Raw genomic sequence first — 27,865 nt, 5'->3', positions numbered from 1 at the left:
GTTAGTTGTAACGCCGTATAATCAAGGATAAGCCTCATGCCGCCTTTGCAAAATAATGTCAGACTGGCTCGTTATATTGCAAAGCTTACTGTACCATATTTAGGGAACACAAGTTGTGACATGGCATGTGCACCAAATTCCTCCTAATGCTTTTTCCTACACTTCCCCCATCAGCTTCTGTACCAGTTTGTTTTGATTTAAAAAAAAGAAAATTAGAGACGAGAAGTATAAACAGCATTCCACAAGAAGTTGCATCCTGCGGTGACATTAACACTTCACTGCTTTCTGTCATTTCATTTACAAGACTCAACAAGATGCTAATTTTCAGTAGCTCATCTTAATATAGGTGTTATAAAGTGCTGAACAGCACAGACAGAAAAAGTGCAAAGCTTGTAGATACATCATGATATAGATCCATCCTGCTTTTTAACTTGTGCACATGCATCTGAACAAGTGTGTGGTGGTTGCAAAAGTTCTTAAAATTATATATTATTTCACGGAATTATTCTACGTTACTATAACATGTAATATGTCCGTGTATAGGAAGCAGGATTTGTAAATACGAAAGGTATATGCCTGTAAAATATGTTAGGTGTTGATAAGTTGAGCAGGTTTTTTTAGTCTTCTGTTTTGGCCAGTATGTTAGCCAATGAAATAAGTTTGGAAGGCCAACAGCTAATAAGTGGTGATTTATATGAAAGAACAAATTTCAATTTTATATGCCTTTTTTTTATCACATTTAACTGTAGAGTATGGTATGACTTGGGGAATGATATGACAGTGAGATTTGTAGGACAGTTACTTTCGAAGATGTCATTTGCAGTGGTGGAGGCTGGTGAGCATCAGTTATGCTGCACATATAAGAGCAATATTAAATTATTTTCATCATGTCAGATTGTACTTCTGATTCCTACAGTTAAACCAAAATTCATTGGCACAAAAGTCTTTGAAGATTATGACCTGAAGAGGCTGGTTGAATACATTGACTGGAAGCCTTTCTTTGATGTCTGGCAACTTAGGGGAAAGTATCCCAACCGGAGTTTCCCAAAAGTCTTTAGTGATAAAACTGTAGGTGAGTAGTAAAATTGCATGTACTTCATGTAAATAATCCTAACAGACCTGCCGTGCTGCATTAAGATTCTGAATGTTTTAAAATACATACGAATAGTGAAAATACATGAAAACCTAGTGTCACTGAAATAATATGTTTAAAGTAACGCTTAGTGAATGAAGTGTTGGCATGTGAGGCTGCAAAGTAAGTGGGGGGGAAAATGCCCAATCATCTTTTTTAGAATTCACCTGCCAAAACACAGGGAGGTATTTCAATGACAGAAAATGGCAGCAGAAGCAGTTAATATACCTATGTCCCCATTGTGGGTGAAGATGGCAAGAGGGCACTGTCTCCTTTTAAAACTACAGTAGGCCTTGAAAGACATGATTAAAATGCAAGGGTGAAGCTGAAATCAATGGTCTGGGTCTGCTGCACGGTCGTAATGTTCTTACACTTGTTCTCAGTTGCTCATTTTGTTCTGCATCTTCTGCCTCTACTAGAATGGTGCTGGCTGAAACCTTTTCTTCCACCAAAGATACATGTTGTTACAGCTGTATAGACATAATCACACTGCTGTCTGTCTGTTTGCTGTAGCTGACAGATTGTTGCAGTCATCAGAGAATTATGTGGAAAATGAACTAATCTTCAGCAATTCTTAAGCCCATTTAGGCAGTTGTGAAAACATGCCTTTTCTAAAGGTTTGTTGCGTTTTTTTGATAGGTGAAGAAGCAAAGAGAGTTTATCATGATGCTCAAAATCTGCTGCAAATGTTGATTAATCAAAAGAAATTACAAGCCAGAGGTGTGGTTGGGTTCTGGCCAGCTCGAAGTGTTCAAGATGATATCCATATATATGCTGTAGAAGAGGCAGTAGGATCTTCGGAACCAATAGCAAAATTTTATGGTTTGAGGCAACAGGTACGGTGACAGAACATTTGTTAAATAGTGATTTATATTTTTTTTCTCCCCCTGGATTGCAAGGATGTAACAGAAGTGCCCTATGAAAATCTGTGCAGAAAATGGTTGTTGCAATCTATCTTGCAGTTGTCCTTCCATTTTTTCCAGTAATAACAAGATCTTGTTAGTGATGACACAGGTATTTGTATTGTAGTATTTGTAGTATTCTGCATTGTAGTAGTTGTACAAAATGCTTTATAGATTTGACATCTTCAGAAATGACATGCATTTTTGTCTTCAGTTTGATATTTAAGATGTCCTAAAGCACTGTGCTGTATAAAATCACATGGATCCCATGAGCTAAACTAGAACCTAATGAACCTTACTTCTCTAATATCCCTGGATTCTGCCTTAGATGAGAAGTTCTGCTTGGGTGTGTTAAAGGTTAAACACACTTACACCTGGAAAATAAAGCACAATGGAGATAAGTGGTTTTGTTAGTCTTAATTTTGATGTAGAATTCTCCGTATGAAGAGGCAGTTTAGAATTGGTTAGTTGGCTGCTAATTCTGATTGAGAGAATCATGAAGTATTCATGCTTGAATCATACTTAACTAGATTTGTATTTATTTTGACAGATGGAATATTTGCAAGATACTCCGCCTCTCCTCCTTCCTTACCTTCTGGCTTGGCTTCTTCATAGTAGACATATTCAGAGCCATCAAACATGGCAGAAACAAATTTAACAACTACCTAAATTTCTGAAGTACAGTATTCTATAAGGACAGTCCTGTGCCAGTATTGCAGAACTGTACTAAGGAATACATGGCTTCAAGTTTATCTGTTCAGGTTTCCTGGAACAGATTATCTCTTGCGTGAAGGTGGATCCTAGTGTGTCTTGACAATCTGTGGCAGACGTTTATATAAACTGTTCTCACAAGCCTTCAGGCAGGGCTGTTCCAGGGCCTTTACAACCTAGTCAAACATTTTGATATCCCGTGTACATCAAGTTTACTACAGTTTCTTTTTCCTGGCCTTTTCCCAGGGTTCTCCCAAAGAGAATGTCTCAGTTGGTGTTGTCTTGTAGTGGTTTTTAATATTGGAATACTGTTGTTTTCCTTTATCTTGTATAGTCCAAATTTGTTCAGGCTTTTCTCAAAGGTTAAAGCCATGAAACTCTGTGCTGTTGTGGGTACTGTTCTTCTGGACTCCACGTATTTCAGCTGCATCTCTTTCGATCTGGTGTACATAATATTTCAGCAGAGGCTTCACCAGAGCAAAGTAGAAGAGAATAATTGTCTACTGTTTCTTATATAAAATGTTCCTTTCAGTACACAGGAGTTCTCTCCATGAAATTGGCACTATTAAGGATGTGATGTAAATCTAAAAGTTGGAGATGCATTTAGCGTTTTCCTTAACTATAATCATTACAAAAGAATCTTAAAATTGACATAGGTTTCACCTGTATGGAAAAAGGCTATTTCTTCAGCTTTATGGCACTTTCTGTAATCTAGTAGGTTATAGAAACTAGAGAAACAGTGGACCATTTTATTGTGGTTTTTGGGGATGGAGGTGTGTTACTCATTTGTTTTTAAACTGCAGTTGGGAGTGGGTGGAAAGCATTGTTAACATATTGTCATAGAGTAAGGAAACTTGGAGAGGAATCTTCAGCTAAGTGATAGCCGCGAAGTAACTTTTATCTCTCTGCAAGTTGGGTAGCTTTATAGGAGCTGTGCCACTTTTTAAATAGCAGTCATGTTCCTACAATGAATATTCTGATAAGATCCTCAACTGTAAAACTTCTTGTTAGGTGCTATGGCCAGCATTCAGTTACCTCTTTCTATTCCCTTCTTTGCATTTTGAAAAGGGACCCAGTGAGCGGTATATTTCCTGTTTGCGTAAACCCACTTGAACTTTGCTTAGGATTCAACTTTTCAGTGGTGATAGATACGTGGTTCTTTTGTATTTGTGTGTGGCTAATGTAAACCTACATCCTGGGGCAGTGTTTTGTCTGGATTACTGAGCACATGGTCTGTAGGTTAAGAAACTTAAGAGCGCTTAGAAACTCTCACAGCCATTCTAAAATGGGAGGTGCTGAAGAATTCTGCAGTTTGCATAACTGGGATGTGAACTGCCAACCATTAGTTTTGCTTACAAATGTAGAATCTGTAAGTGCCAGAGATGAAAAATTCCTCCTCTTAGCCAGTGGTTGGCACAAGAGTGTTCCTTATTTTGTAATATTTGTCTGCAGAATAAGTCGTTATAGCTTACTAGCTGTAAATAGAAGCAAAATATCTCTGTATATGTATTCAGCACAGCATCTCTTCTTTGACATTTTGTTCTTCACTCATCTAAACACTCGGAGTAAGAGAGGTGTTTTTCTTCTAATTCAAGTACAAGAAAGCTATTGCAGTTTGGTAATAGGTGTTTGTCAGAAACGCTTAAGCCCTTTAGTCTTAAAAATATGGCATTTAGGTTAATAGCACACTAATAATAGAGTTTTAAAATGTTCTGATTTATTGCATTGTTTTTGTTACCTTAGGCTGAGAAGGACTCTGCCTGCACAGATCCATATTACTGCCTCTCTGACTTCATAGCACCACTGGATTCTGGCATTTGTGACTACTTAGGCCTATTTGCTGTGGCCTGTTTTGGTGTAGATGAGTTATGCAATGAATTTAGGAAACAGGATGATGAATACGACGTCATAATGGTAAAGGCTCTTGGTGATCGGTTGGCAGAGGTATGAGGTTTTTATCATGTGTCTCCTTGCAAATTTTCTGACTGTGCTAGATTTGCTTGACAGGTTCCTCTTTCAAGTTGTAGCATAAACTTAGGCCGTTGCTGGTGATGTGTGCTCTGCATTAAATGTGATAGTGAACTGGTTCTACTGAAACTGTCTTGAGAGTCCTCTTTGAGCCAGAGGGGACTCTGCTGTCCATATCTTCCAGCTGCAAAAGCATCTTTGAGCAATTTTTGAGGGTTTCGATGACTGGTAGAATTTAGTAGATTTTAAAACAAGACTGTTCAAGAAGAATTATCTTTAAATCTTGTTTTCTCTACATGAAAATGTGTTTGGAGCCAGGTGTGACCCACCAGTTATATTCTTGAACTGCAGACGTGCCTTCTGCTTTCAACGGTGACCATGCAGATGTATCCAGGGTACCAGTCTTTTGACTTAACGTGCCTTAAACTTAGACAGATGTGCTCTTCAAGCTCTAACTGAAGTTGTTTAGAAAATGCCATCTCTTCCCTCCTGCCCTTCTATCTCCATCTGCTTTCCTCCGTGCTTGCACTTAAGTAACCATGTTAAAACTTACAGCAGCGTCGGCGCAAGGCAGATGGGGTTAGCTCTAGCTGTGTATTTCAAGCTATAAGAGCTTGGGGGATTATTATTAGAGACCAGGTAAAGATATTACTGAAGGGGAAATTTCTCCTGAAGGCAACCATTGCTGGCAGAATAGTGCTGTAAGAACAGTTAAGAAAATCTGTTGCCCACTTTCAGCTAGAGGGAAGGTCCTATACTAGAAAGAGCAGTGGCGCGTATATCCGATGCCAGCATGGACGCAGGAATGATGTGGCCTGCCATAGGTAGACCTGGAGGAAATACCCAGGCAGTCAAGTCTTTGGCGCTATAATGATGTATCGCTACCATAGGCTAACGAACTTCATCTTTTCCCGTTACTTGTCCACATCTTTACCGCTGTGAGTATGCAGGATTTTAAAACAAGACAACAAAAAAGCCACTGTCTACCAGTAAGAGAAAAAATGAAAATACTTCGATTAGCAAAATAAGTATTGTATGTGAATTTTGACGCTATCAAATTTCTCACCTATGAGAGAATCCCTCAAAAATTAAAATGGGAATGGGGAGAAAGTCTCGTATCATTGTTTGTCTTTATCAATAGCTATTGCATCCGTCTACACAAATTAAAAAAAAAAACAAACAAACAGATCTTTGCATTCTGTTCCCAGGCATTTGCTGAGGAGCTACATGAAAGGGTTCGAAGGGAGTTCTGGGCTTACTGTAGTACTGAGCAGCTAGATCTCTCTGACCTACGCAGAATTAAGTATGAGGGAATTCGCCCTGCCCCGGGATATCCAAGCCAGCCTGACCATACAGAAAAACGCACCATGTGGAAACTTGCAAACATTGAGGAAGCAACAGGTACCTCTGTCTGCTTTAGTAAGATTCTTAAACTGTTTTTATGTGAATGAAAGATTGAAATGCCAACAAAACAGTGAATTGGGTGGGTGCAGAGCTACATAAAAAAAATGTGAACCGAAGCAGTTCTGGAATTGCTGTCTTCCCCTTTTCACTGCCTTTTTTATTTTGCCTCATTCGAGGAAGAATTTACAAAATACTACGAGTGCTTTTGGTGACGGAGTTGTATCCATAATTAGGAGATTGCATGCAAACAGGGCTCTGCTGCACAGAGAAAAATTCTAGCATCCTTATGGTTGCAAGAAGACATTCCAGATATAAACAGGAAGAAAGCCAATTCAGCAGTGTATTTTCTGGTCCATAGAAACCTTGAGATGGTAACTCTTAAAAAAGGAATACATTCCATTTATTTTCCTCTGATATTTTACTTGTCAGACATTTCACTGCTACATCCACAATTCCAAAAATACCTTTCTGTGTTTCAGAACCTCTACTTACCCATTTCATTTGCCAAAATGTCATAGGTTTTTTCCTTCAAACTGTATAGTTACTCTACAGTAATACTGTAATGGAAATCTGTAATCTATTTAAAGCTATGTGTATTCTTTCAGTAGTCAACTAAGTGGAAAATGGTTAGTTCATCTGAAGCCTGCCTGGGTTTTGAGTTTGCTTGAACCTGCCCAGCAAAAAAAGGTTCTGAATTTATGCTTATTATGATTTCAGAGAATAAGAAAATTCTCATTCTGTTTTCCAGGAATTGGTTTAACTGAATCACTAGCAATGATACCTGCTTCTGCAGTTTCTGGTCTCTATTTTTCCAGTCCCAAATCCAAATATTTTGCTGTTGGCAAGATATGTAAAGATCAGGTAACTTGCACTGTCCGTTGTGGTAGCGTTACAGTGTCAAAAGCACCTTGTGAGCAGATGTTCCAAAAAGTTTCATAAACAGTAAAAGCTGGAGTTTCCAAATCTTTATCATGTCTTGTGGTCCTTTTTCAGGTTGAAGATTATGCGCTGAGAAAAAATTTGTCTGTGGCAGAGGTGGAGAAATGGCTGGGACCCATATTGGGATATGATACTGAATAAATGTGACACTTGTGGGCAAACATTTTCTTCTGATGGTCTGTTTGCCAGCAGGAACAAGAAAATCCTTCCCACTGAAAACAGCTTTCTTCTATCCATTCCAATAGCTTCTTTGATTGGTTTTGATTTTTGATCAAGGAGCTTAATATTTCAGATCTGCCCTGTGCTTTTGGCTTGAGACTGTGAATGCATTGCAGATCTCTTAGTCATAGCAATATTATTTTATTTATTTTTATTTCTTGCATAAATAACCTAGCTGATCAGCTATAGATGTAGGGTGAGATGTGGAAGCTGCAGACCTCTCCTGTCCTCAGGAAGGCTTTGAAATCAGGGGCAAGAATATCTATCCTGTTGGCTATGGATATACATAGGACAGAATTTGACTTCTGTTATTCTCATGGTTTTTTGGCAAGTCTAGGTGCAGAGATACGATGTGGTTTTTCTCTAAAGTCAGTGAAAGTTTTCTACTGAGTGATCAAGAACAACTGAAGTGCAACAGATCTTTCTTAAAATCTGTCTGCTCTGCGTTTAGATCATGCAATAGCAACATACGTTGTTCTCTCTGAATAGTAGCGGGATTTTAAATTACTTTGTGATTATGATTGTAGTTAGAACTATCAAAATAATACAATGGGTTGGAACAGTATCGGAGATGCTGTATTGTTGGCAGAAGATGGAATGGAATGACTGAGCCCATGGAGTTGTCCACCTCCTGCTTCCTCTTCCTTCCAGTGAGCCACAGTCTGTTTCTACTCTGCATAAAGGGTAATGGCATTTCCTACCTTACCGTTACGTTGTGAAGCTTAATTCCTATTTAAACAGTCTTTTGTATGTGAAAAATATGAGAGAAGGGTTATTGTTACTATAGACAGAAAGCTTGGAGCTGTCTTCAGTGTTTTACAAACTTTTAAAGCTTCCAGGTACCTGGATTTTAAAGGCAAATAGCACCAATACTGTCATAAGTTAACAGTTAATACCGTGGTCTTACTCTTCAGTTTTAACTCTGAGTGAGCTAATTGTTCATAGCTTTTAATAATCTCTGAAAAGTGCCTCAGGTATTATTTAAATGCTAATTTAGTAAAATATTGTGACAGAAACCCCCTCATTTTTCTGGTCTCTAATTGTAAATAAAAGACCAATACTGTAAAGAGAATGTTCTTTTAAATAGTTTATCTGTAATCTATTAATAGCTGTATAATTTTTGCAATGTCTTCATCTGACTTTATGCTTAAAGAATCATCTTGTATCAACAGTTTAATAAAGGTTAAGCTGTCAGTGGTGTTACCCTATTAGAATCCTTTAAATGGCAACAATAAAATGTGTGCAATAGTCTGAAAAGATAATGTCAAAATTAATATGCCCATTGTACCATGAATCTGAAATTATAAAGGCTGCTGTGGGGTTTTTAAAGCAGCTGAGTAAGTGTGTTCTTCACTGAATGTTTTAGAATGTCTCATCCTTTAATGACTTACAAAAATAATTTCTAAATGGATCTCTCCCCCCGTCCTCCTCCCCATCCATATCAAGGGACTTGAGACATGTCCTTGTTGATCAGCTGATTCTTGTTGCTAGAACGGTTCCTCACTAGAACACTCTTTGAGGCTGCCAAAAATACAGTTGAAAATTTGTTCCTGGAATGTGTAGCCTGTAAAAAATTGAAATCCTTTTTGCTTTCTGTTTGGTACTTGCACTTTTGCAAATCAATTTAATGCTTTGAATATCTTCTCTCCAGCACTCTTCCATATTCTTATATTTAGAAGCAGAGTGCCTTATTAGTCTGAAAATTTGATGTGTGAATGAGGTCAAAGTTTGACTTGTACAGCCTGGTTCATTTATTTATTTTCCTGAAATCAGCACGCAGTTCAGTGAGTAGAGCTGTGGCAGAATCAGACTGACAGAGCAGTAGGTGCGCTGCTGTGTAACCGTGGTGGTGCTACCTTGCGTACAAGCAAAGGGTTTAAAATGGTGTGCGATTACTTGATCCCTTCATACATGGCATCATACACTGAGAAAAAAATTTCATCTTTGCTTGCAAAACTTGTCATTGTGAGAATGTGTTTGGAAGAAGTTCTCATTGTTACGATGCAGATGTTTTTACCAAGGACAATTTCTTTCAATGTTTGTTGCTTGGAATTGTCAACTGACACTTTGAGTAAGACAAATCTTCATTATTCCCTCCAGCACAAAGGGGAATTGTGAAGGAAAAGGGTCTCGGTTCTAGCAGGTAAGATTATTTTACTTCCATGAAACTACTTTGAAAAACCATGGTAAGAATCTACCTCTTTGAAGTAATGCAATGGATACTGCCTAGGAGGGACTGACAAATACAGAATGCGTAAAAGATTTTTTGCAGTGCTTTTCTAACAAAGTTACAAGATGTTAAGAGATGATGAAAAATTAAGAATGCTTTGTAAACAACTTGGTTTTAATTCTTGTGAATAATTTACTTTGGATACTGATTTTTTTTTTCTTTTTTGTAAGTCAGGCCAGCAGGCCAGAGATAAAGTTTTGAGGCATATATCTTAATTTATGAGTGTCAGGAGTGACTACTATCCCTAAACCTGTCCCTTCATTATAAGGAATGTTTCAGTGCTGCTGATACTCACGGGAAGATTGTAGTGCAGTTTATTTTGGGGGTGAGGGTGCTACCATAGGTCAGTCCTCAAAAAAAAAAAAAAAAAAAAAAAAAAACCCACCCCGAAAAAACCCAACCAACCAACCAAACAAAAACCCACAAAAAAAAAAACCAAACCAAAAAAACCCAACACCAAAACCAACCCAACCCTCACATTTATTTTTTATGCAAGTTTTTGAGCATTTTTTTGAGAATCTTCTGCTTTTTTGTTCACCAATGTGAACCTCGGTACACCCTTTCAGTTAATTTCTGCTTCTTGAAACACAACTGATGTCCAGAAACTGAGGGGAATAGTGAGGGTCCTTTGAGGGCCTTGCTTTTTGGAAGGGGGCTGGTTTACTGGTTAACTGTGACGGGGTTTCATGAAATGCGCTCCGAAGGCTTTGGCTGATTTACCTAAGCACGCCATGAAAAAGTAGGTTCAGTGTCTTAAGACTTTGAAGAGCAAGGAAAGAAACAGCTTCATTAATTAGCTCAGGAGGTGGTTCCATACAGGGACAGCAGCACGTGTTCTCGGTCACTGGAGAAATGATTCCTGTGCCCTCGATTATCACGGCCTTGTCGTGGCAGAGCCTGTTCAGCCCCTCTGCAAAGTCATCTCATTTGATTGTCAGGCTTCTGTAGGTGCCAGTACACTGTGAACAGTACAGAAACGTATTTATCATGCTTTCAAACACCACTTGCTTACCGTCCAGCTAAAGGCAGAACCGAAAAACCGACGCAGTAAGTCTGCGTGTGTGTTTGGGCGGTTAATGCCGCCATGGCTGAATACCCTGGGGTTTCTGGCCATGCCGCATGCCTGATAGAAGCAGCTGTGTGAAGCGGAACTCGGCGGAGAGTACCAAACTTGGCGGTTTGGGTTTGTGATTCGGCTTCAGCCAGGATGGCAAAAGCGAGCTGGTGATTATCCTGGCTGGCCTGGAACTGCCACGATGGCAGAGGTTGCACAGCCCTGTGTCCTGCCTCCCTGCTGCCCTAGCACGGTGTGGCCTGTGCCTGCAGCTCCTGACCAGGCTAACGGGGAGTGTTCTCACACCAGGGTGGTCTCTGCCGTTCCCTTCCCACAGAAAGAGCGTGAAATAAGTGGAGGGACTGTGGAAAATCGGGCTTGCCCCATCTTCGTTCTTGGCTCATGGCCTCTTCTACCCCCTCTCCCTGTTGAATCGGGCTTCTCTTCCTCATTCCCTCTCCAGTAGTCCCCCTCAGCTGCATGTCAGGGTTCGGCAGGTTCTGCCAAAATGGAATTGTAAACGTTTTTAAATAAGTTTCTTTTAAAGTCTGAACCAGTTAGCTGTTCCAGGAAGAGGAATTTTTGCCTGGCGTGCGTTGGACAATAGTAATAACTGGTGCTGATAGCTGTGCCTATAGGAGCCTTATCCTACGTGCGTTAGTCATTCCTAACGGCTACCGAGAAGGCCACGAGATGGGTTAAACAATTCCCTGTGTCTTAACTGCATCTTTAGTTACGTGATTGTTTTCATCCAGACAGCAAAACCAAAATGTGTATTAATTGCGTCCTTTGTCAGTGTAGTATTTTAAATCCACTAATAATAATAAGCTGGTAACAATGAAACTATATAAAACTAATGTCATTTTCAACCAAAGTGTTTTAATGGTATGAATTGCTAAGAGGTAGAGAATTTATCTGTGCCTTGCTTTTACAACAAATGCTTTTAAAATTCTTTCGGTACTTGGTGACTTAATTATTTTATGATGAAAAATTTATCTTGACTACAAACTCAGGTTATGTTTGAAACGCTAACCATTTGATTTAAAAGGATTTACCACTGCTGTCTAGAAATAGGTGATAAAATTATTTAGCTAGGAGACTGGTAAGCTTGTTGTACTACTTGGAGAAATTACTACATGTAACCAAAGAAGCTAAAGTGGTGTGGAACTCACAGAGGGTAACTTAATTTCAGAAGAACAGACGGTTCTTTAGAAGGAGCTGGAAGATTAAGTAAGAGTTATGGCAAACGTATGTCTTAAAAAAACAGGTATTCTTAATCTTGCAGTAAATGAAAATAAAAGCTGTAGTCTCTACTTGATGTATACCATCAGAGTATAAGAAATACAACTTGAGAACAATTTTTAAGGAGCTTTCATTAATCTAATGTGCACTTGGGATTAATGAGTTGTATTTACATGTTTATGAGTGAGGGAAGGAGGAGGAAACAATAGTTAGGTTTTGGACTTGTACTAGGAGGAAGTAACAAGATGTTGAAAAAAAGGGAAAAAACCACTCCTTCGGAGTTGGAATCATTACTTAGATGAAAGTTTTTGACAGAATTTTCAGTTGACACCGGTGTTCCCTGACTCTGGCAGAATACCGTGATACATGGAAATAAAACATCCTGCTTTTTCCAGGGCTTTCAAAGATGTTCAAATTCTGCATCAGCTCTGTGTCTGCACATAGACATTAGTGTTATTTTGACCTGAGAATTGCTTCAGTCAAGTCAGTAAAATACCACTTGCTGCACAGATGTAATGGATGGGGTTTTTCCTTAGTCAAGGTGTTTAAAAGATCTTTTTTTTTTTTTTCTGTTTGTGGGAGTGCAGTTTCCATTGGATGTTTTGCTCTTATTCTTTCATATACTTGGTCTGTACTTTTTTCCCTTCTTTCTGCTCCACAGTACAGGTGTGGAGATACAACTTGGAGTTCTCTCATGGCCTGTGAGTGCTGCGTGATGTTTGATTTTTTTTAATTAAAAAATAAATCTTATTTTGGTTTTTGTTTAATTTCAGCAAGATTCTTGCCAAATAGCCTCTTCCCAGGAAGTGGGCAACCTCATTCCTTTTAATCTGGCCAGCATTTGGAAATCTAAGTTGAGGTTCAGACGTGGTGTGCAAAAGGGAGGTCTGAAAACGTGTCAGTTCTCTGTGGTTGGTGGACTCCGTCCACACTTCTGTTCCTGTTGTGACCTTGTGAGAACAAATACGTACGTATCTTTGTAGATTAGGGCAGCAGTGGTGCAGGAAGTAAGAGATAAGAAGCTGCACTGTACAGCCGAAAGACCTATTTAGCAAAGTGTTCTTTAGAGATGCATTGGTACAACGTGTACTCCAGCTCCTGTCGTTGATCAGGATGCATTTTCAACTGCTGTCTCAATCTTGTCTGTACTAAGCTGCTTTTATTTCAGGAAATCGCTACTCGTGAGGTCTCATGCTTTGCTAAATACTGGGCAACGTCTTCTTCGCTTAATCAGGCATTTATAATGAATGACTTCACAGTAACTATCTGCTGTTATATTTTTGGCTTTCATAAACCTTTCTGTAACCAGATAGATGGCTTGCTTCAGAATGCTGTTACCGAATGAAGAAATACGTGGTTTCTCTAAGGCCCATAAGATCAGATTTTATTTAATCAACACCTGACCCGACAGGTTTACACGGGTGTGGTCAAGGGTTTACAGACCAATCTCGTTAGTCGGGAAGTTTGCTACTTACAAAAACATGACCATGTTTATACTCTTTATTTAGGAAATAAATGTAAACACTTAATTATTTTACTTTCTTCCAAATATTGTTCCTCGCATCTCAGGGCAGGTAAAGGAATAAAAGTTCTGATTCAGTTGTCGTAATACATACGGTAAGAAGCAGCAACGCAAGAGATTCAAAACTTAATATGATGTAAAAGCGTACAAGTACTTACTGATATCATCTTGTCTCTTCAGATAAACATTAGGTGAGGATGCTGTAAAACAGGAGTCAGCAGTCACCTAATGCTCAGTGAAGATTTAGACTTTCAGATGTTGGATCGGCAGCACTTCATGGAATTTTAGGCAATATACTACATGCTTTGCCTTCTCCTTTTGTGTCAGTTTCTCCCACAACTGAATCTTGCTGCTGCATCCAAATTCCTGGGTATTCTGCAAGAAGTGTTTGCCACGGATTTTGTTGAAGATTTTGATGTGCATTTCCAGGATTATTTTTTCAAAAGTCTAAAGCATCACACTGTACATGAACATTTCAAGTTCTTGAACTATAGAATACTTGTTTTTCCTCAAAAAGTCTCCAGGTACTGATGAATTTATTATTTTTTTTTTTTTACCACTCAACTGAATCAAATGGCCTGCATTTCCTCACAGCTCCAAGTATGCTGGAAGAGGGAGTGAGGAGGGAAAGGAGTTTCTATGGTACTTTTTGTTCTTAAATCTTGATTAGCATATGTGTCTGCTGTCATATTCATTGCTTGGGAGCTAAAGCGAGCTGGAACAGCCTTTAGCAGGTGCTCCAGTGTCTGATCCAGCTGCTGTTAAAGTCTGTACTTACCTGAAACACAACTTTGATCAGTCCTGATGCAATAATCTGGGAAGAAAATTCAGCGTTGTCCTGACAAAACCGGTTGAGGGCTAACAAAATGTGCTGTTAAACCTCCCTTGGTGTCTCAGCTTCATTGAAATAGATGGCTGGGGCTGTGAAAGTGATTTTTGCTCTCATTCTGAAACACCTGATGGCAAGCGCTAGCCTATCGAGCCAGGAACAGATGAACTTTCCAGCGGTGGGTCCAGGTGATCCATTGTAACCATCCATCTCGGGGACGTTTGTGGGAGGTCGCTGAGCAGAACCAGCAGCGTGGGTATTGATTCTGTTTTGCAGACTGAAGGATGGAAGGTGTAAAGGTTGATGAGGATTGGCAAATGCTCTGAAAATATTTTCATGGTTTCAAGCCTCTTGTGTTTTTAAAACAAATACTGTTTAATGAGATTTCGAGACTTACAGTCCGTGACAGTCATGTGACTATACATTGTGCTGACTTTCTATAGACTGTTGGAGTTCCATTTGGCCCTTTTTTAAAGAAGAGCTGCCTTTTAGTTAAACTTCCTCCTTAAATATGTGTTTCATGTTATGTAATTCTACAAGTACTGTCACATCTTTCATGCTGGTTGTGCACACGGTGCTCAGCAATGGCAAGGCAGCTGCTGCGGTGTGGCTGTTGCTAATCGATCCGAACAAATTTGAGAATTGTGTTACGGTTTCTTTCCAGAAATGTCAGCATGAAGTATAGAAAAATCTCTTGCTTTTGTAACTCAAATGAGGGCTGTAATGGTGTGAAATTCTTGGTTACGTAAAATATCTTGCCATGCGATCTCTTGATCTGTCAGTAAAATATGCCTTGGTTATAAGTAAACTGACAGGGGTTTGTTTTGTTTTTTTTTTTTTCATTTTCTCACGGTACTTTTAATGGCTGTATACTACTTTGGAACTGGCAGGTTCATTCATTTTTATTTTTTTATTTTTTTTTTTTTTGCTGCTGCTGATTCTGTTCTGGCCACTGGAGTTTTTACGTAGCTTCCAGACTGTTACAGTTCTCCTCCACTCACACTTATTTGCCAAGTAGCTTGGTAGTCAGACTTATTATTTTGATATCTTCTGTTGGAAATTTCACTGGTTGTGAAGAGGCTGTGCTCTGCACTCAGCTTTATTGTTTGTGGGAGTCTTTCTAAGCCATCTGCCCACAGAGCTGGTATCCTCCTCTCACCTGGCTGAGGAGCTGAGGGCTCTGCAAAATGAAGGAGTCCAAGTAAGCCTGTGAAGGATGTAAAAGGACGCAAATGTTTCTTGGTTCATCTGGATTACAGGTGGTGTTTTTTTTCCAAAGGAATTAAATATTCCAAAGCCTGTAACAGTCTATTTGCTGTTTGCTAAAAAAGCTTGGACCGTTTTTCTGTCCCTTTCCCAGGTAGGAATTACTTTAATCACTACAAAGCTAATTATGACTATGGGACTGGAAGAAATCAAACATGAGACTGCTGCTAAATTTAAATGTAGCTCTTCACATTAGTAAGTCTGAAAAGCCAGAACAGTTTGCCTAAGAAGAAACACGTGGTTTTGTTTTTGTCTCTGAAATAAGTTTTCCAGAGGATGGTTTGTGGGTACTGGATTGGTATGGCTAATCCCTTTGAGGCAGAAAAGGAAGCTCTTCATATATCCGTCACAACCATCACAAGCTTTTTAATATCTGTGATGGAGGATTTTTTTCCTTGCTGTAAAGTCCATGCCTATTGCATTGATGTGTATTGGGCAAAAGCCGTTACTTAATGTTTCTATGTAAATATTGCAATTACAGCTGCTAGGGGAACGCTGCCTGCTCAGCGTGTTTGGCCTCGCTCCCTCGCCTTGGTGGCAAGCAGCGTGCCCGTGCTCGAGGTTTGCTTGGCTGGTATGAGCTGAGAATTTTCACTACCCCCCTGCCCCACCTTTGGTATAAGCAAAATCGAAAGGCACGTGCCCTGTGGTAGCCGCAGGCAGCACTGCCGGTAACTCCTGCAGTTTGGGAAGAGGTGTGCAGCTCTTCGGGATGCTGTCTCAGCTGTGACTGAAGGATAGCAGGTACCTGGCCACAGGTTGCTGTTCGAGGGATGAAAGGCCCACATTATAAAAAGTGAGATTTGGCCAAAACTGGTATTGAACTTCCAGGCACTTCATTTGAGTATGCTCGTTTTGGTCATCTGCTAGTTCTCCCCAGTACGCCTTACTGGTCCACCAGGCATGATCTGCTTCTGTCAGTCCCCTGGAAACAGCCACGTCAGTAGGGAGATGTTTTGGATAAGGAACAGTACTCTGCCACTGGGTTCATGACAGGCAACTACCTTTCCACCTTTCAGAGGCTGCATTCTTAGAGCCACAATGGCGGCTTTCTGGGTCCAGTTTTGGCATAGTGTGGTGGAGAATTCTTTTTTTTTTTTTTTTTTTTTTAAATTTAATTTTATGTTTTGGAAGATTGCAATCATCAGGGTCTCTACTTCTACATATTTAAAGGGTTGTGAGTCTTGCATTAAAAAAAAAATAACAAAAACAAAAATACACCCACCCCCCCTATACTACAAAAAACCAACAGCAACCAACCATAACTTTAGATATTAATTTCCAGGCTAGTTTGTAATAGTTGAGTCCAGTTAGTATTTCCATGAACAGTTACAGTCCTCACCTGCAGCTGTGTAATACACATAAAACTGTAACAGTTGTCTTTGCTGGGGAATATTTTCAAGAAATTATTTCTAGTCTGCTACCGGTAATGATAGGCCAGTTTTTTAAATATATAAAGGACTGATCACCATGTTGATAAACATTCTTTGGAACAGCTCTGCTGGCAGAGGTATGAACAGGAGTCGGCCTCTTCGCACCTCGGTGCATCTGTTTCCAACTAATTTAAAAAAACCCCAACCAACCAACCAGCAACAAAAAAAGCCACAAGACTTCGCTGGCAGCCTGCCTGCCTGGTGTTGAGTAGTGCTACTCCATCAGGGCTGGAGGGAGACCGGTGGCGAATGGCTTGCGCGGTGGCTTCTCCCAGCAGTGCTGCGGAGCCGCGCAGACGTCGCGGACGGGCAGTGGGACGTGAGGGCGCAGGCCTGTTGCCGGCGGTGGTGCCGCTGTTTGCAGCACCCACACCCCAGCAGCTCGGCCCTTTCACCAGCGTGACGTTAGGTGCAGGTCAAGTGGTAGGTACGAGCCCGTGGCAGCTGCTGAAGGAGAGGCTGGCAGCGGCAGCGTGCGCCGTGCCCGCGGGGCCGTACCGCGGAGCCACCTGAAGGCCGGGCTGCTGGCACCGGGCTGGTGAGCGTTTGCCACGCGGTCCTGCGGCGGCGGGAGCGGGGTCAGCCTTGCCTGCAGGATGCGGGGGCTTCTGGCCCGCTCAGCTTCAGGTGCCTGTGTGCCCAAGAACGGGAGGGGAGCCCAGGCTGCGCTTGGACTACAACGTAGACTTATCCCGCCTGACGGCTGGAGATCGGTGAAATCCAGTTCCCATCTGACCCCCCTTTTGACTTGCTCTGAAGCTGCTGCACAAAATTGCCAGCACAAAAAGCAGATTGCTTTGTTCTAATGGCCCGCGCGGGTTTGATTCTTGATTCTTGGGATTCCTGACCTGCTGCTGCCACAGAGCTGCTGCAACAATCGTGAAAGTTCTGCCCGCAAAAGCAGCTAGCGTAGCACAGCGTGGAGAGGCACCGCTGCCTGCAGGATTCTGGAGTCAGCAGCTGGATAGCCATGTGGCACAGCGCCTCAGGTATGTTTTGCCAGCCTGCAATTTGTATTCCCGTTAAAACCAATTAATATGACTCATTAATAAAATACTCATAGATAATGTAGTCTCTGTAATCTTTTGATAGTTTAATCAAAACTTGAACATTGGCTGAACCTCCAACTTGTAATGCAGACCCGTCCCATCTTTGAAGGCAGTTGGCCTCCTTTAAAATATATTCTGTTGGCAGAGTGTAAGCACTGCCTTTTCACAGTGGCACGAAACATTGCTTAACACAGGTACCCCGTTACTCAGCAGAGGCCAGATATACTGTACTGTAGGCCGTGTTTTATTAGAGACATTCCTAGTGGTCCAAAATTTGGAATCTGCTACATACTTTGTTTTAATTCTAGAACGCGTGAACAGTGGATGTTTGATTACTGGACACAGCGTAGCTGAGCACGTTATGTTTCCAAAGGCACGATAATTTTAAGAAGTAACTTCTCGATGCAAAAATGATGTACAAGCATAAAAAACTTCCTGCTTTCAGAAAGATAACTGGACAGTACTTACGTGAGCAGATGAGGTAAGTACTGTGTGTGCACAGATTGGATTTTGCTCCATAAATATGTATTTAGCAGGTGTGCTGTTCTACAGGCACAGCCTGATGCTCCACAGAGGATGGCTAGAGGAGCACAGCGTAGTTAATTACCAATGCTTGTGTTGATCAGCATGAATATTCTTTAGAAAGGGTAAGGATTCTATATTCAGCTTGAGAGTGTACAGCTTCTATATCCTATGCCTTTAGAGTATAGCTAAGCACAGTTTGTAAGTCTTCACACACTTTGTAGGAGATTGAATTCTTTGTTGCTCGTGAAATAGAGAATACCAGCCTTTCCTGCAACAGAAATGTTAATTAGGAGGATTTACTTTTTTGCTGGAGTGTGAACTTAAGTCTTACCACATCTGATTATATAAAGGATCCAAGTGCCAAACAGGGAATAGATAATTAACAGGAGTTGTCAGTCACAGGGGACAAACAGCATAATTTTGTCAAGACTTAACTATCAAGGTCCTTACTGAGGATTCCTTACCCATCAACCAAAAAGATTTGGTTTCCACTGGCAGCAACTCTGTTGTTTCCTTTGCCATCCTTGATGTTGCAAAAAGCACTGCAGATTTATGGGATGTGCTACATTGTCAGGTACACGTTTGAGAAACTGCTTAGCATCAGAGGGTGAGCAGACCAATAAATGCACATACCGTGCAAGTGGGAGCTGGATAAAAAGTTGGAATCTTCTAGCTGACTAGGCATAAAGATTTTGAGATACCTGTAAGGCAGACTGTGAAAAGAGGCATCTTTCTAACATGCTTCCCCAGACATCCTCTCAACAGTGTTATCGGCACCCCTTTACCTTTAGATTATTTTAGTAATTATTTTGAAAAATGGGATTTGAGGTTTTTGTTTTCAAACCTTCTCTTTTTGAGATTGCATATTGTGATGTCCATGTATGCCATTATCATAATAGTTTAGAAGGTTCTCTGCACAGTTTAAAATCACTTATATTTTGTGTGTTTCTTAAAATTGGGCGCATAAATGCCTACTGCCACACCATGTTTTCTAGTGGAATCATGTGAAAGATTGCCCCACAGTTTTGTTGTTCAGTGATGAAGACAAACTCCTAGGAGTTTCAAGATGCCTTGAGTCATTTCTGATACCCAGCATGGTGTTGAGCTGGATCAGGTTACGTTCAGATTTATACTCGTTTGACTACTACTAATCCCATTTTTCTGATTTTCACTGCATTGTGGTAATGCTCTTGAAAGCACCGGAATGTTGTCGGTACAGTCTGTTCGCCGGACGCACAACTCTTGAGGCGTCTCTGCACCCTTGGCTCCAGAATTTTTCTTTTCTTTGTCCTTACCCGCTTGAAATGAGATGCGCTTAGTGCAAAATGCATGATGACGTTAAGGAGGGAGCTGCTCTTGGACGAGGTGCTGCGAGGCTTGCCAATTGCCTATTTAGACCGCGCTACCGCACAGCGGGCGGTTCAAAGTGGAAGCCTGCCAGTGACCTGCTGGTGCTGTTCGTGCCTGGAAGCTGGTGCTGTCGCTGCCGGGCCCTGGCCCTGGCCTCAGCGCTCATCCTGCTGGCACCTGTGCCTGTGGCTGCAGGGAGGTGCCTCAGCCAACCAATGCGGCTGCAAAACTAACCCTGCCTGGGAAGCCGGAGCCGCTGAAGAGTAACCCCGTCTTGTTGTACTATCCAGCGGCTTCCTGTGCGTGAACAGTGTCCAGGAGACATACAAAGAGAAAGGTGGGCAAGGGGCGAGGACTGCTTTTATTTTGTAGGAGCAAGCGTTGGCTTAAATACACGTTAAAGCATAGCTCACGTAGTTTGCTGAATGGCAGCCCCGAGTCCACAGTAATTCAGGTTGTGAATGTGGGAGAGGGGGCAAGAGAAGCAGTCAGCTTTTAAGCTAGAAGGTATAATGCTCCTGACAGTACACCTGACTTACCCTGAGAGTGTTCATATTCCTGGTTTGCTGATGATGTTTAAACTATTCAGAAATGCTTGCTTGAAAGGCGTAGTATTGAGATCTGGCTGAAAAGTGCACAGTTCAGATGTACAGTTTTCTCGGACTGAAAGGGGAGTTGACTTAAACTGATTCTTGTTGCTTGAGTTTGTTTATTCAGTATTGAGCCACTGACATCTGAGGGCTGTATTTCAAGTTATGGCATTGCAGTAGATTTAAAAGCATAGTAAAAATACCGGTGAGAGATGTAAAGTATAACAGCAAGTACTGTGCAAACAAGGGTTTTTTTAGGCTCTCAAAGCTTTGTCACAGTCCACTGCTTCTAAGCGCTGAAAACTAAAGGCTTCAGAATTGCTGAACTATTTGAAGGAGTAAATGAAGAAAGAAAAGTCTTGAGAGTTTTGCAAAATCTTTTTTTGGGGGGAAAAAAGACTTCTTGGTAAGATCTAAAATGAATTCCTGCCTAGATGCAGTCATGGGAGACTACAGAAAAGTAGAAATGTTAACAGCAGCCATATTTCAGTGAGGACAGCTACATCCTTCCCGTACTCAGCACACTGCTCCGTAGACCTTGTCTTAAGTAGCTGCATCACGTTTTTGTGAGCAAGCAAACACCTGCCACCCTGCTCAGCTGTGGAGGGGCTCTGCTTTACACAACAGTATAAAAAAAAAACAACAGAGGAGCTGTGCCAAAACCAGTGCTGCTTTCCTGGTGTGACCCTGGTTTGTCCCCTGGGCTGTGTCCCTGCCCACCGTGCAGAAGTAGGCATGCAGGAGCCCGTAGATCGAGTAGGACGTGAAAGCCATACGTTCATGGTTTTACAGTCAGGGGAACCACCTGATGAACAAATGGCCAAGGACTAAAATAGTAAGACCTTTCTAACATATAACTAATTCACTGAAAGATAGCGATTTTTCATCTGCAACTACTGTGCAAGAATCATGTAGTGAAATTTCTGTTGTGCTACAGAGAAGTCAGAGACTACGGTCAAAATCTGAAACTTGGGACTGGGATGGTACATTGTGGTGGCTCTGTCACCAGTTTGCCTAATTTTAGGTAAGAACTTGTTCCCTTTGTTGCTTATTTTATCTAAATAGTGCTTATCTTTGGCCAGGCTAAAGGACTACTACCCCAAAATACATCTCTGCTCACCATGAGTAAACCAAAGGCTCCCTACGTGGAGACAAATCTCATACTTTTAAGCTACAGAATAACTTGCTAGAAACAACGAGAATGAGCCCCAAGCAGCGTGCTTTGGGGCATGGTACAAAGCCAGGCATTTCACACAGATTTTCCCCACCCTCTCCGCTAGCGGCAGGAAAGGGAGATTGGGCACAAATGGGTTAAAAAAGAAAGAAAAAAAAGTTGAAATAACTAAACCTCATGCAACTCCCGGTTACTGACAGTTCAATTTGTGCGTGCCTAAATGTTTACTCTACTAAGGTCCTAGCAGCATGTCAGGAAGGGTCCACCAGTGTTACCTACGGTGTAGGAAGGAAGGAAATTAGAGGGAGGGGACCAGAGGTTACAAGGACAGGGAGCAGCTGTCCTTTGAATTTACACCTGGGCAGCGAAGGAAACGTGGGCTGCTGTAAGGGGCCTCTTTCCCCAAGACAGTATTTACTACCCTTCCCGATGCTCTTGAAGGCTGGAAGGACGGTTCTCAATGGCTTTTGTGTCCTTACTGCCCTGGACCTGCGAGAAATGAGGCTTCCTCCTCTTTGCCCAGAGGGCACATGGGGCATACTGAGGAGGTGAGGCTGAAGGCAGGCTCAGAAGAGGGAGGTGACAGAGGGGCTGTACCCAGCCTGATCACCATGCCCCACACCCATCGTCCTGCTCTCCACCCAGCCTCACAGGGCTAGCTGGAGCAGGGGGTATCTTCCTTTCAGCAGTTTCCTTGCCACAGAAATGCATCAAAGGAGGACTGTGGGGCTGAAGTGGGAATATAGACAGAGCCTAGAGCGAAGCTCTACAGTTGCTCCCAGGTCTAGTGCCTAAACTACAGCCCCACGCAACAGCTCTCTGGAGCCTCCTCCACCCCTTCTAAAACACTGGTCCTCTGCCTGCAATCCTGCTGTTCCCTTTCCTGTATTTTCGCCTTCATACTGCTGTCAGGCATGAGCTTGTCCTTTCCCCAGCCCAAAGCTTCCCCTGGCATGTTGTCCTGGGCTGCCAGCAGAGCTGAGAGCTTGGGCAGCTCTTCTGTGGTGTTCTCCAGCACAGCGACGTTACCCCAGACGTGCTCGGTTCATCCAGAGCTCTGCGCGTTGGCATTAAGTGGGTGAGCGCAAGCACCTTCCTTTGATGCTCCGCGACCCTACTGCACCACCTGGACATGGTGTTAGCGTGAGAGAGGGTATGATTTTGTATCTTTTTTTTTTTTTTTTTTTTTTTTCCCCGCTTCCCAGCTGCCCAAGTAAGGCAACAGCCATTAGAGCACTTTCTGGCAGACCCGTGGTGTTCACAGAGGTTTCAGCTGAATGCAAAACGCTGCCACTGCGTGAGACCAGCCTGCCTGGGAGCGTGCGGTCTGCTGTTTGCTTCAAATGGCAAAAGGGCTGCCTCGGCTGTGGGTAGAAGTGCGTGTTGTCCTACGCACAAGAGTAGTCACGTTGCATAAGTTCGGGGCCCCTAATTTAGGAATGTAGCTGTGCTGGGTTCCCTGTATGGGCTATGGAAAGAAAAATGCTTCCTCAGAGATTCAGGGCAGAAGCTGAACTGCTTTTCCATTTGGAATAGTAAAAATGACACACTAAAAGCTCTAAGCAAATAATTGTTATAAAAGATCTACACAACATTAACTGGTCTGGTAAATGCCTACATTTGCTCTCTTGAACACAGACCTTACAGCTCTGTGTATCTTTACAGCTTCTTCAGTCTGTTTTGAATCTTCTAGTGGACTGTGGTGCATGGAATGGAAAATTAAAACTTTTGATTTATGTGTGGCTGCTTTACCACTTTTGGACACAGTAGAATACTTACAAATGTGAGATGACAACAAATATTTAGACGTACAAGTAACCAAGATGGTTATATCTGGGAGCAGAGAGAATGGATAGTTCATCATTCAAATAGTTTCTATGTGCTGGAAGAGAGTCTGTGGTTTTGTAGCAGAGAAGTAAATAAAGAAACGTTCCCAGTCCCCCAAGCTGCAAAGAGCAGATAAAAACTGAGCTGCTGCAAAACAAGTTTACATGAGCATTGCCAGCGTGATGGACACACTAGGAGTTAGCAAAATAGCAAGTGCAGTAAGAACAGACAAACCTGTGTGCATGAAAAATCTTGGTAATAGGCACACGTCCCTTTCCCTAAACTTTGTGTGGGGCAAGTTTTCAACAGTTTCTTTTTTCTGAAGTTTTAGCAAATGTTCTAAGTTTTGAAAATCTGTGCAGTATCTCTGTTAGCTTGGGACTTGTCCAAAAATGTCAAAAGGCACGCAGTCTTGATGATCAGCTTTGGGGGAAAAAAGGAGAGCAAGGCTTTCATGGGTTTTAAGCTCAGAAAAGACTATTAAATTTATCAGCTACTCTAATCTCTTCTACAGGCTGTGGAACTTCATCAGTTAATTCTGCATAATAACTTTACCTCCCATTTAAATTACAACATCTTTGTTAGAAAGCCATGTAGGCTGTAGGATTAAAATCTATGTCTTTAATTGGTGCTTGATTTTGTCTCAGAAATACATACATATATAAAATGCTCTAGATAATATGATTCCTCTTACGTGTTTGCAGACAACACCACAGCTGAAGAGCTCCAGCTAAACCTTTCCCCTCACTAAATCTTGCAGTTTAGTTCTGCAATTTATTTTTTGTGAGTTGTGCTGTGGCAGTAAGGCAGGACCAGGGAAAAACATTAGGAACATTTCTTGCTAGCTTTCTCGGTCATCAGAATCTGTTCAGGGTCACTCCGAGACCTCTGAATAATATTTATAAAGATATCAGAGGTAAAAAAGCAGTTATAAGGAGACTTAAATTAGTTTGCTGGGAGGGAAAACTTCATATGCTTAACTTTAGACAGCTAAAGTAATCAGATTTTTCAAGGATTTGGATTTGCAGGGGCTTTCCACTATGCAATTAATCATCAGTAGTTAGAAAGGGAAAGATATAGTATAAAATCCAAGCAAATCTGAAGTTCTGTCTCGGTGAGTGCATTGCTGTAGTTGTGTTGACTTTAGCAAATTTGAAGGCTAAGCATCTTTAGTGTTCAGGCCTGTTTCTATAGTACTGTATATTTAAACTGGCTAACAGTAAATCAAACACAGAGCCCACGCTTTGGCTGGTTATTAACAAAAAAAAAAAAAAAATCCTGTAAAAATCAATAGTTTGTTTCTACCTGTACTGTCAGAACCAAATGAAGTTGTAATATTCTGTCTGTGGCTTTGTTATCTTAAAAAAATATATTATTAAACTGTTTTGTTTACTTATCTATAGGACAGTAGGTCTTCTGGCATCCTTATGATGTTTCTGATTTTAGTGTTTGTTTTGGGTGGGTGTTGTGGGTTTTTTTACACGCAGAAAATGAGCAGCTGGAAGTGCTGAATATTCTGCCTGAGAACCCTGGCATCCCTCTTCTCATACAGCCCCTTGGGAAGCTTGTGGAGTATGATTTTGCAACTGATCAAACTTCACTTGCTGTGGTAGTCAAGCAGTTTAGGAAAATTACTCTGAAGGCTAACTAGAGGGGATTTAATATCAAAGCTGGATATGTATCCAGCCACCGTCTCAGTTTCAGAGAAACGGTTGCTGATTCAGTATGTGACAAGTTACTATTTCCAATCAATATCTATCTAGTATGATTTTTAAACCATTCACCAAAAATACCTGTTCAACTAGAAGCAATTCTTACTGTAAGCAAAATACAATAATGGATGTTTCAGCATGTAGTAATATATACATGTACAGCTGATGATTCAGAAACAAGGATAATAAAAACTAAAAATCAATAGGCTTTGCAGGTAGAATTTAAACTGGGATATGGATTAAGTGTTTATACTGAGTGGGAGAACAAAACAGGCAATCTGAAACAGTAACTGGTTATAAAAATACTAAAGATACATAAGCAAAATTTTTATACCGGTATATGAAATGTCAGAGTAACGTCCCTAGAAGGTACATTTTGAAAGTAGAAAGGTACGCTACAGTCCTATTACCTACGCAGAATCACTGAGGTATTACAGGGCTCTTACAAAGTCCAAAGGAAAGAAACAGGGCAGTCAAACATCTTAATCACAACAGTCATTTAAATAGGCTCAGACTTTAATTCCCTTGTGGCTGTTAATCGCATATCCACCTGATACAGAGTTCTGAAATTAGGCCTTTGTGTTCTTGATAAACCAGTTATTTAAATACTGAATAATATTACTGAAGGAACTAGGGCTGCTTTTCATCCAAAGCTTTCTTTTAACTGGATGAAATTTTCTTCCATGAAACTGAAAGAAAAGAGTACATCTACAGATGAAAATTTTCTCTTTGTCAGTATTCATCCTTTCTCAGGCTAGAAACAAAAGCCCAAGAGATGTCGTCATTCACCTGATTCTGGGGAGCTCTTACAAAGAAATGGTCTTTATATTTCCCGCAGCTTGTTCTCAGGGTGTTGCTCTGCCCTGGGTGGCTGCAGAGCTCCCTCCAAGCCCTGTGCTGATGCGGTGGCCGGCACAGCCAGCGCTGTGAGGGGTGGCATAGAATTAACATTGTTTTTTGACGTGCCTTAAATTTTGTAACAAATTCAAGTGTTTGTGTAGGCATCGCTGTTACACAGGCTGTACCTGTCTGGGTTCCAGCATCTTCATAAAGATTGTCAGAAATCTAAATACCATTAGTGTACTTACTGTGGGTTTTTTTAACTGTGCCTTTCTGTTGTTATAGGGTCGATGTGAAATGATGTCTTTTCTTTTAACAAAAGTTAGCAAATTGCAAGTGAACACAAGTAAAAAAAAAAGAATGCTACTTGAGGCAAACACAGAAACAGTTACGAACAAGGACATACTTCAGTGTATTGGTTTCCAAGTCTAGATTTCTTAAAAATCCATCATCTGTCATCTCCTTTACAGTGGATTCTGTTCTCTGATAATTACCCAGGGACAATATTTGTATACTCAAATATGTTTACTGAATTTCTTTCCTTTTGAAAGTTTTAGTTTGGAAACATGGATACACTATGAGAGATTAATAGTTTCAGTGTCTATACAGTTTAGAAAAATAGGGTCAAATTACACTTGTTCACATCGCTGGCTGTCCTTAGCTTAACACTGTTTCAAGATAGTGTCAAAATTTTTGGACTAAAAATATCCACTATAGCTGACAACCAAACGGAATCAAACCTTTAAGGCTGTTTTATGTAACACTGAAAAGGAAAGAAAAGCCAACAGACCCAGACTGAGAAGGAAAGTTTCCATCAGTTAGCATAGCTGACTTTTAGATTTCAGCTCTTGAATTTTATGTTTACTGCCACCCCTAAATGCACGCATGTGTCTGGAAAATACTACCAGTAATGAGGCACACAAATGTACAAGCCTTTTGGTCACCGAAAGGAAATTTTACAGCTCTTCACTTAGCCAGAGCGCTCTCTGGGAGAGGGCCAGAGCGCAGCTCAGACCTACGTTTCAGCTGTAGTTTTTGGATCTGTGACTGTGCTATGTAAGCTCAAATGTCTTAAAATTAATATTGAAGAAACCCACGAAATTCACAGGGGTAGGAAAGAAACAGAATTTATTTGTTGAGCAGAAGCCAGCATGTACAGCGTAATGTTCTTTATTTTGAGACAAAAAAGTAGTAGCTATCTGTACAACAAAACTCATTCTGCAAGCAAAATGTGTGTTCGGATCTAAGCTCCTGTGGTTTTCTTGTCCTTTGATATTATCTGACCTTCTTCCTCTCGCAATTCTGTTTCTTCTGCTGTTTTGGTGTCTCTCTAGCCCTGCTGTTCCTCACTGTTTTGGAATGTGGTGTAGGACTCGGTGGTCAAAGAAGACACGGTATCATGCTTTCCCATTATTAAATATCTTTTCCTTTAAGAACTACTTAAGTATCAAGCTCTACTTTTGCTTCTTATGATGCAACGTGAGAGTTTGTTTGGGCAAGGAACTTCTTCCTGGCTTGGCTGTTAAGTGTTACATAGTTTAGTCGCCTATATAAACTGTTGTTTCAAATTTGATCTTTGATCAAATAGAGCTACTACTTACCTAACTCATACAAATGTTTTGCTCTTTGCAGTGGCTTTCCCTAGGATATCAACTTAAGAAATCAGTGTTATTTTCAAATGCTTTGATGTTCTGGGCTCATATCTGACTCTGAAATGAATTTTCCAGGATGCAGGGACTGATTGGTATAGAAGGAACAATTTCAAGTACGTGGTGCACTCACTCCCTAAAATCGGTGCTTGCATTTAAAAAATGTCAAACCCATTCAGAGTAATTGCGTGTGCTGTTCATCCTACAGAGAGAGGAGGAGAGTTCATGCTCTCAAGTGAACTGAGTATGAGAAATATTACTCAGGAGCTTATTGCTCATCTCAGTGATGCTTGGATAC

The 27,865-nt window shown here is 41.0% G+C and overlaps 1 protein-coding gene across 12 annotated transcripts in view; it reads left to right on the top strand.

Moving 5' to 3' along the window:
• MTR (5-methyltetrahydrofolate-homocysteine methyltransferase) overlaps positions 1-14,960 on the top strand; it is a 58,060-nt gene extending 43,100 nt beyond the window's left edge. For 8 of the 12 annotated variants that reach the window (XR_005104812.1, XR_005104811.1, XR_005104810.1 and 5 more), the window contains 8 exons: positions 917-1,072; positions 1,772-1,968; positions 4,489-4,689; positions 5,922-6,114; positions 6,866-6,978; positions 7,111-7,959; positions 9,376-9,418; positions 12,575-14,960. Coding sequence is in view for 2 of the 12 variants with exons in the window: in XM_037391211.1 (XP_037247108.1) it covers positions 917-1,072; positions 1,772-1,968; positions 4,489-4,689; positions 5,922-6,114; positions 6,866-6,978; positions 7,111-7,197 (947 nt within the window). In the remaining 10 variants the exon portion in view is untranslated. Of the gene's footprint in view, positions 1-916; positions 1,073-1,771; positions 1,969-4,488; positions 4,690-5,921; positions 6,115-6,865; positions 6,979-7,110; positions 8,550-9,375; positions 9,419-12,574 lie in introns of those variants that run through there. The other 4 variants (XR_005104809.1, XR_005104808.1, XM_037391211.1 and 1 more) reach the window with 4 other exon arrangements.
• The last annotated feature ends 12,905 nt before the right edge of the window (positions 14,961-27,865 follow it).

The sequence above is a fragment of the Falco rusticolus genome, chromosome 6 (assembly GCF_015220075.1).
Source record: "Falco rusticolus isolate bFalRus1 chromosome 6, bFalRus1.pri, whole genome shotgun sequence".
Taxonomy (NCBI): Eukaryota; Metazoa; Chordata; class Aves; order Falconiformes; family Falconidae; genus Falco; species Falco rusticolus.
Note: the sequence above shows the minus strand (reverse complement) of the source record. Positions and strands in the feature narration are given on the sequence as shown.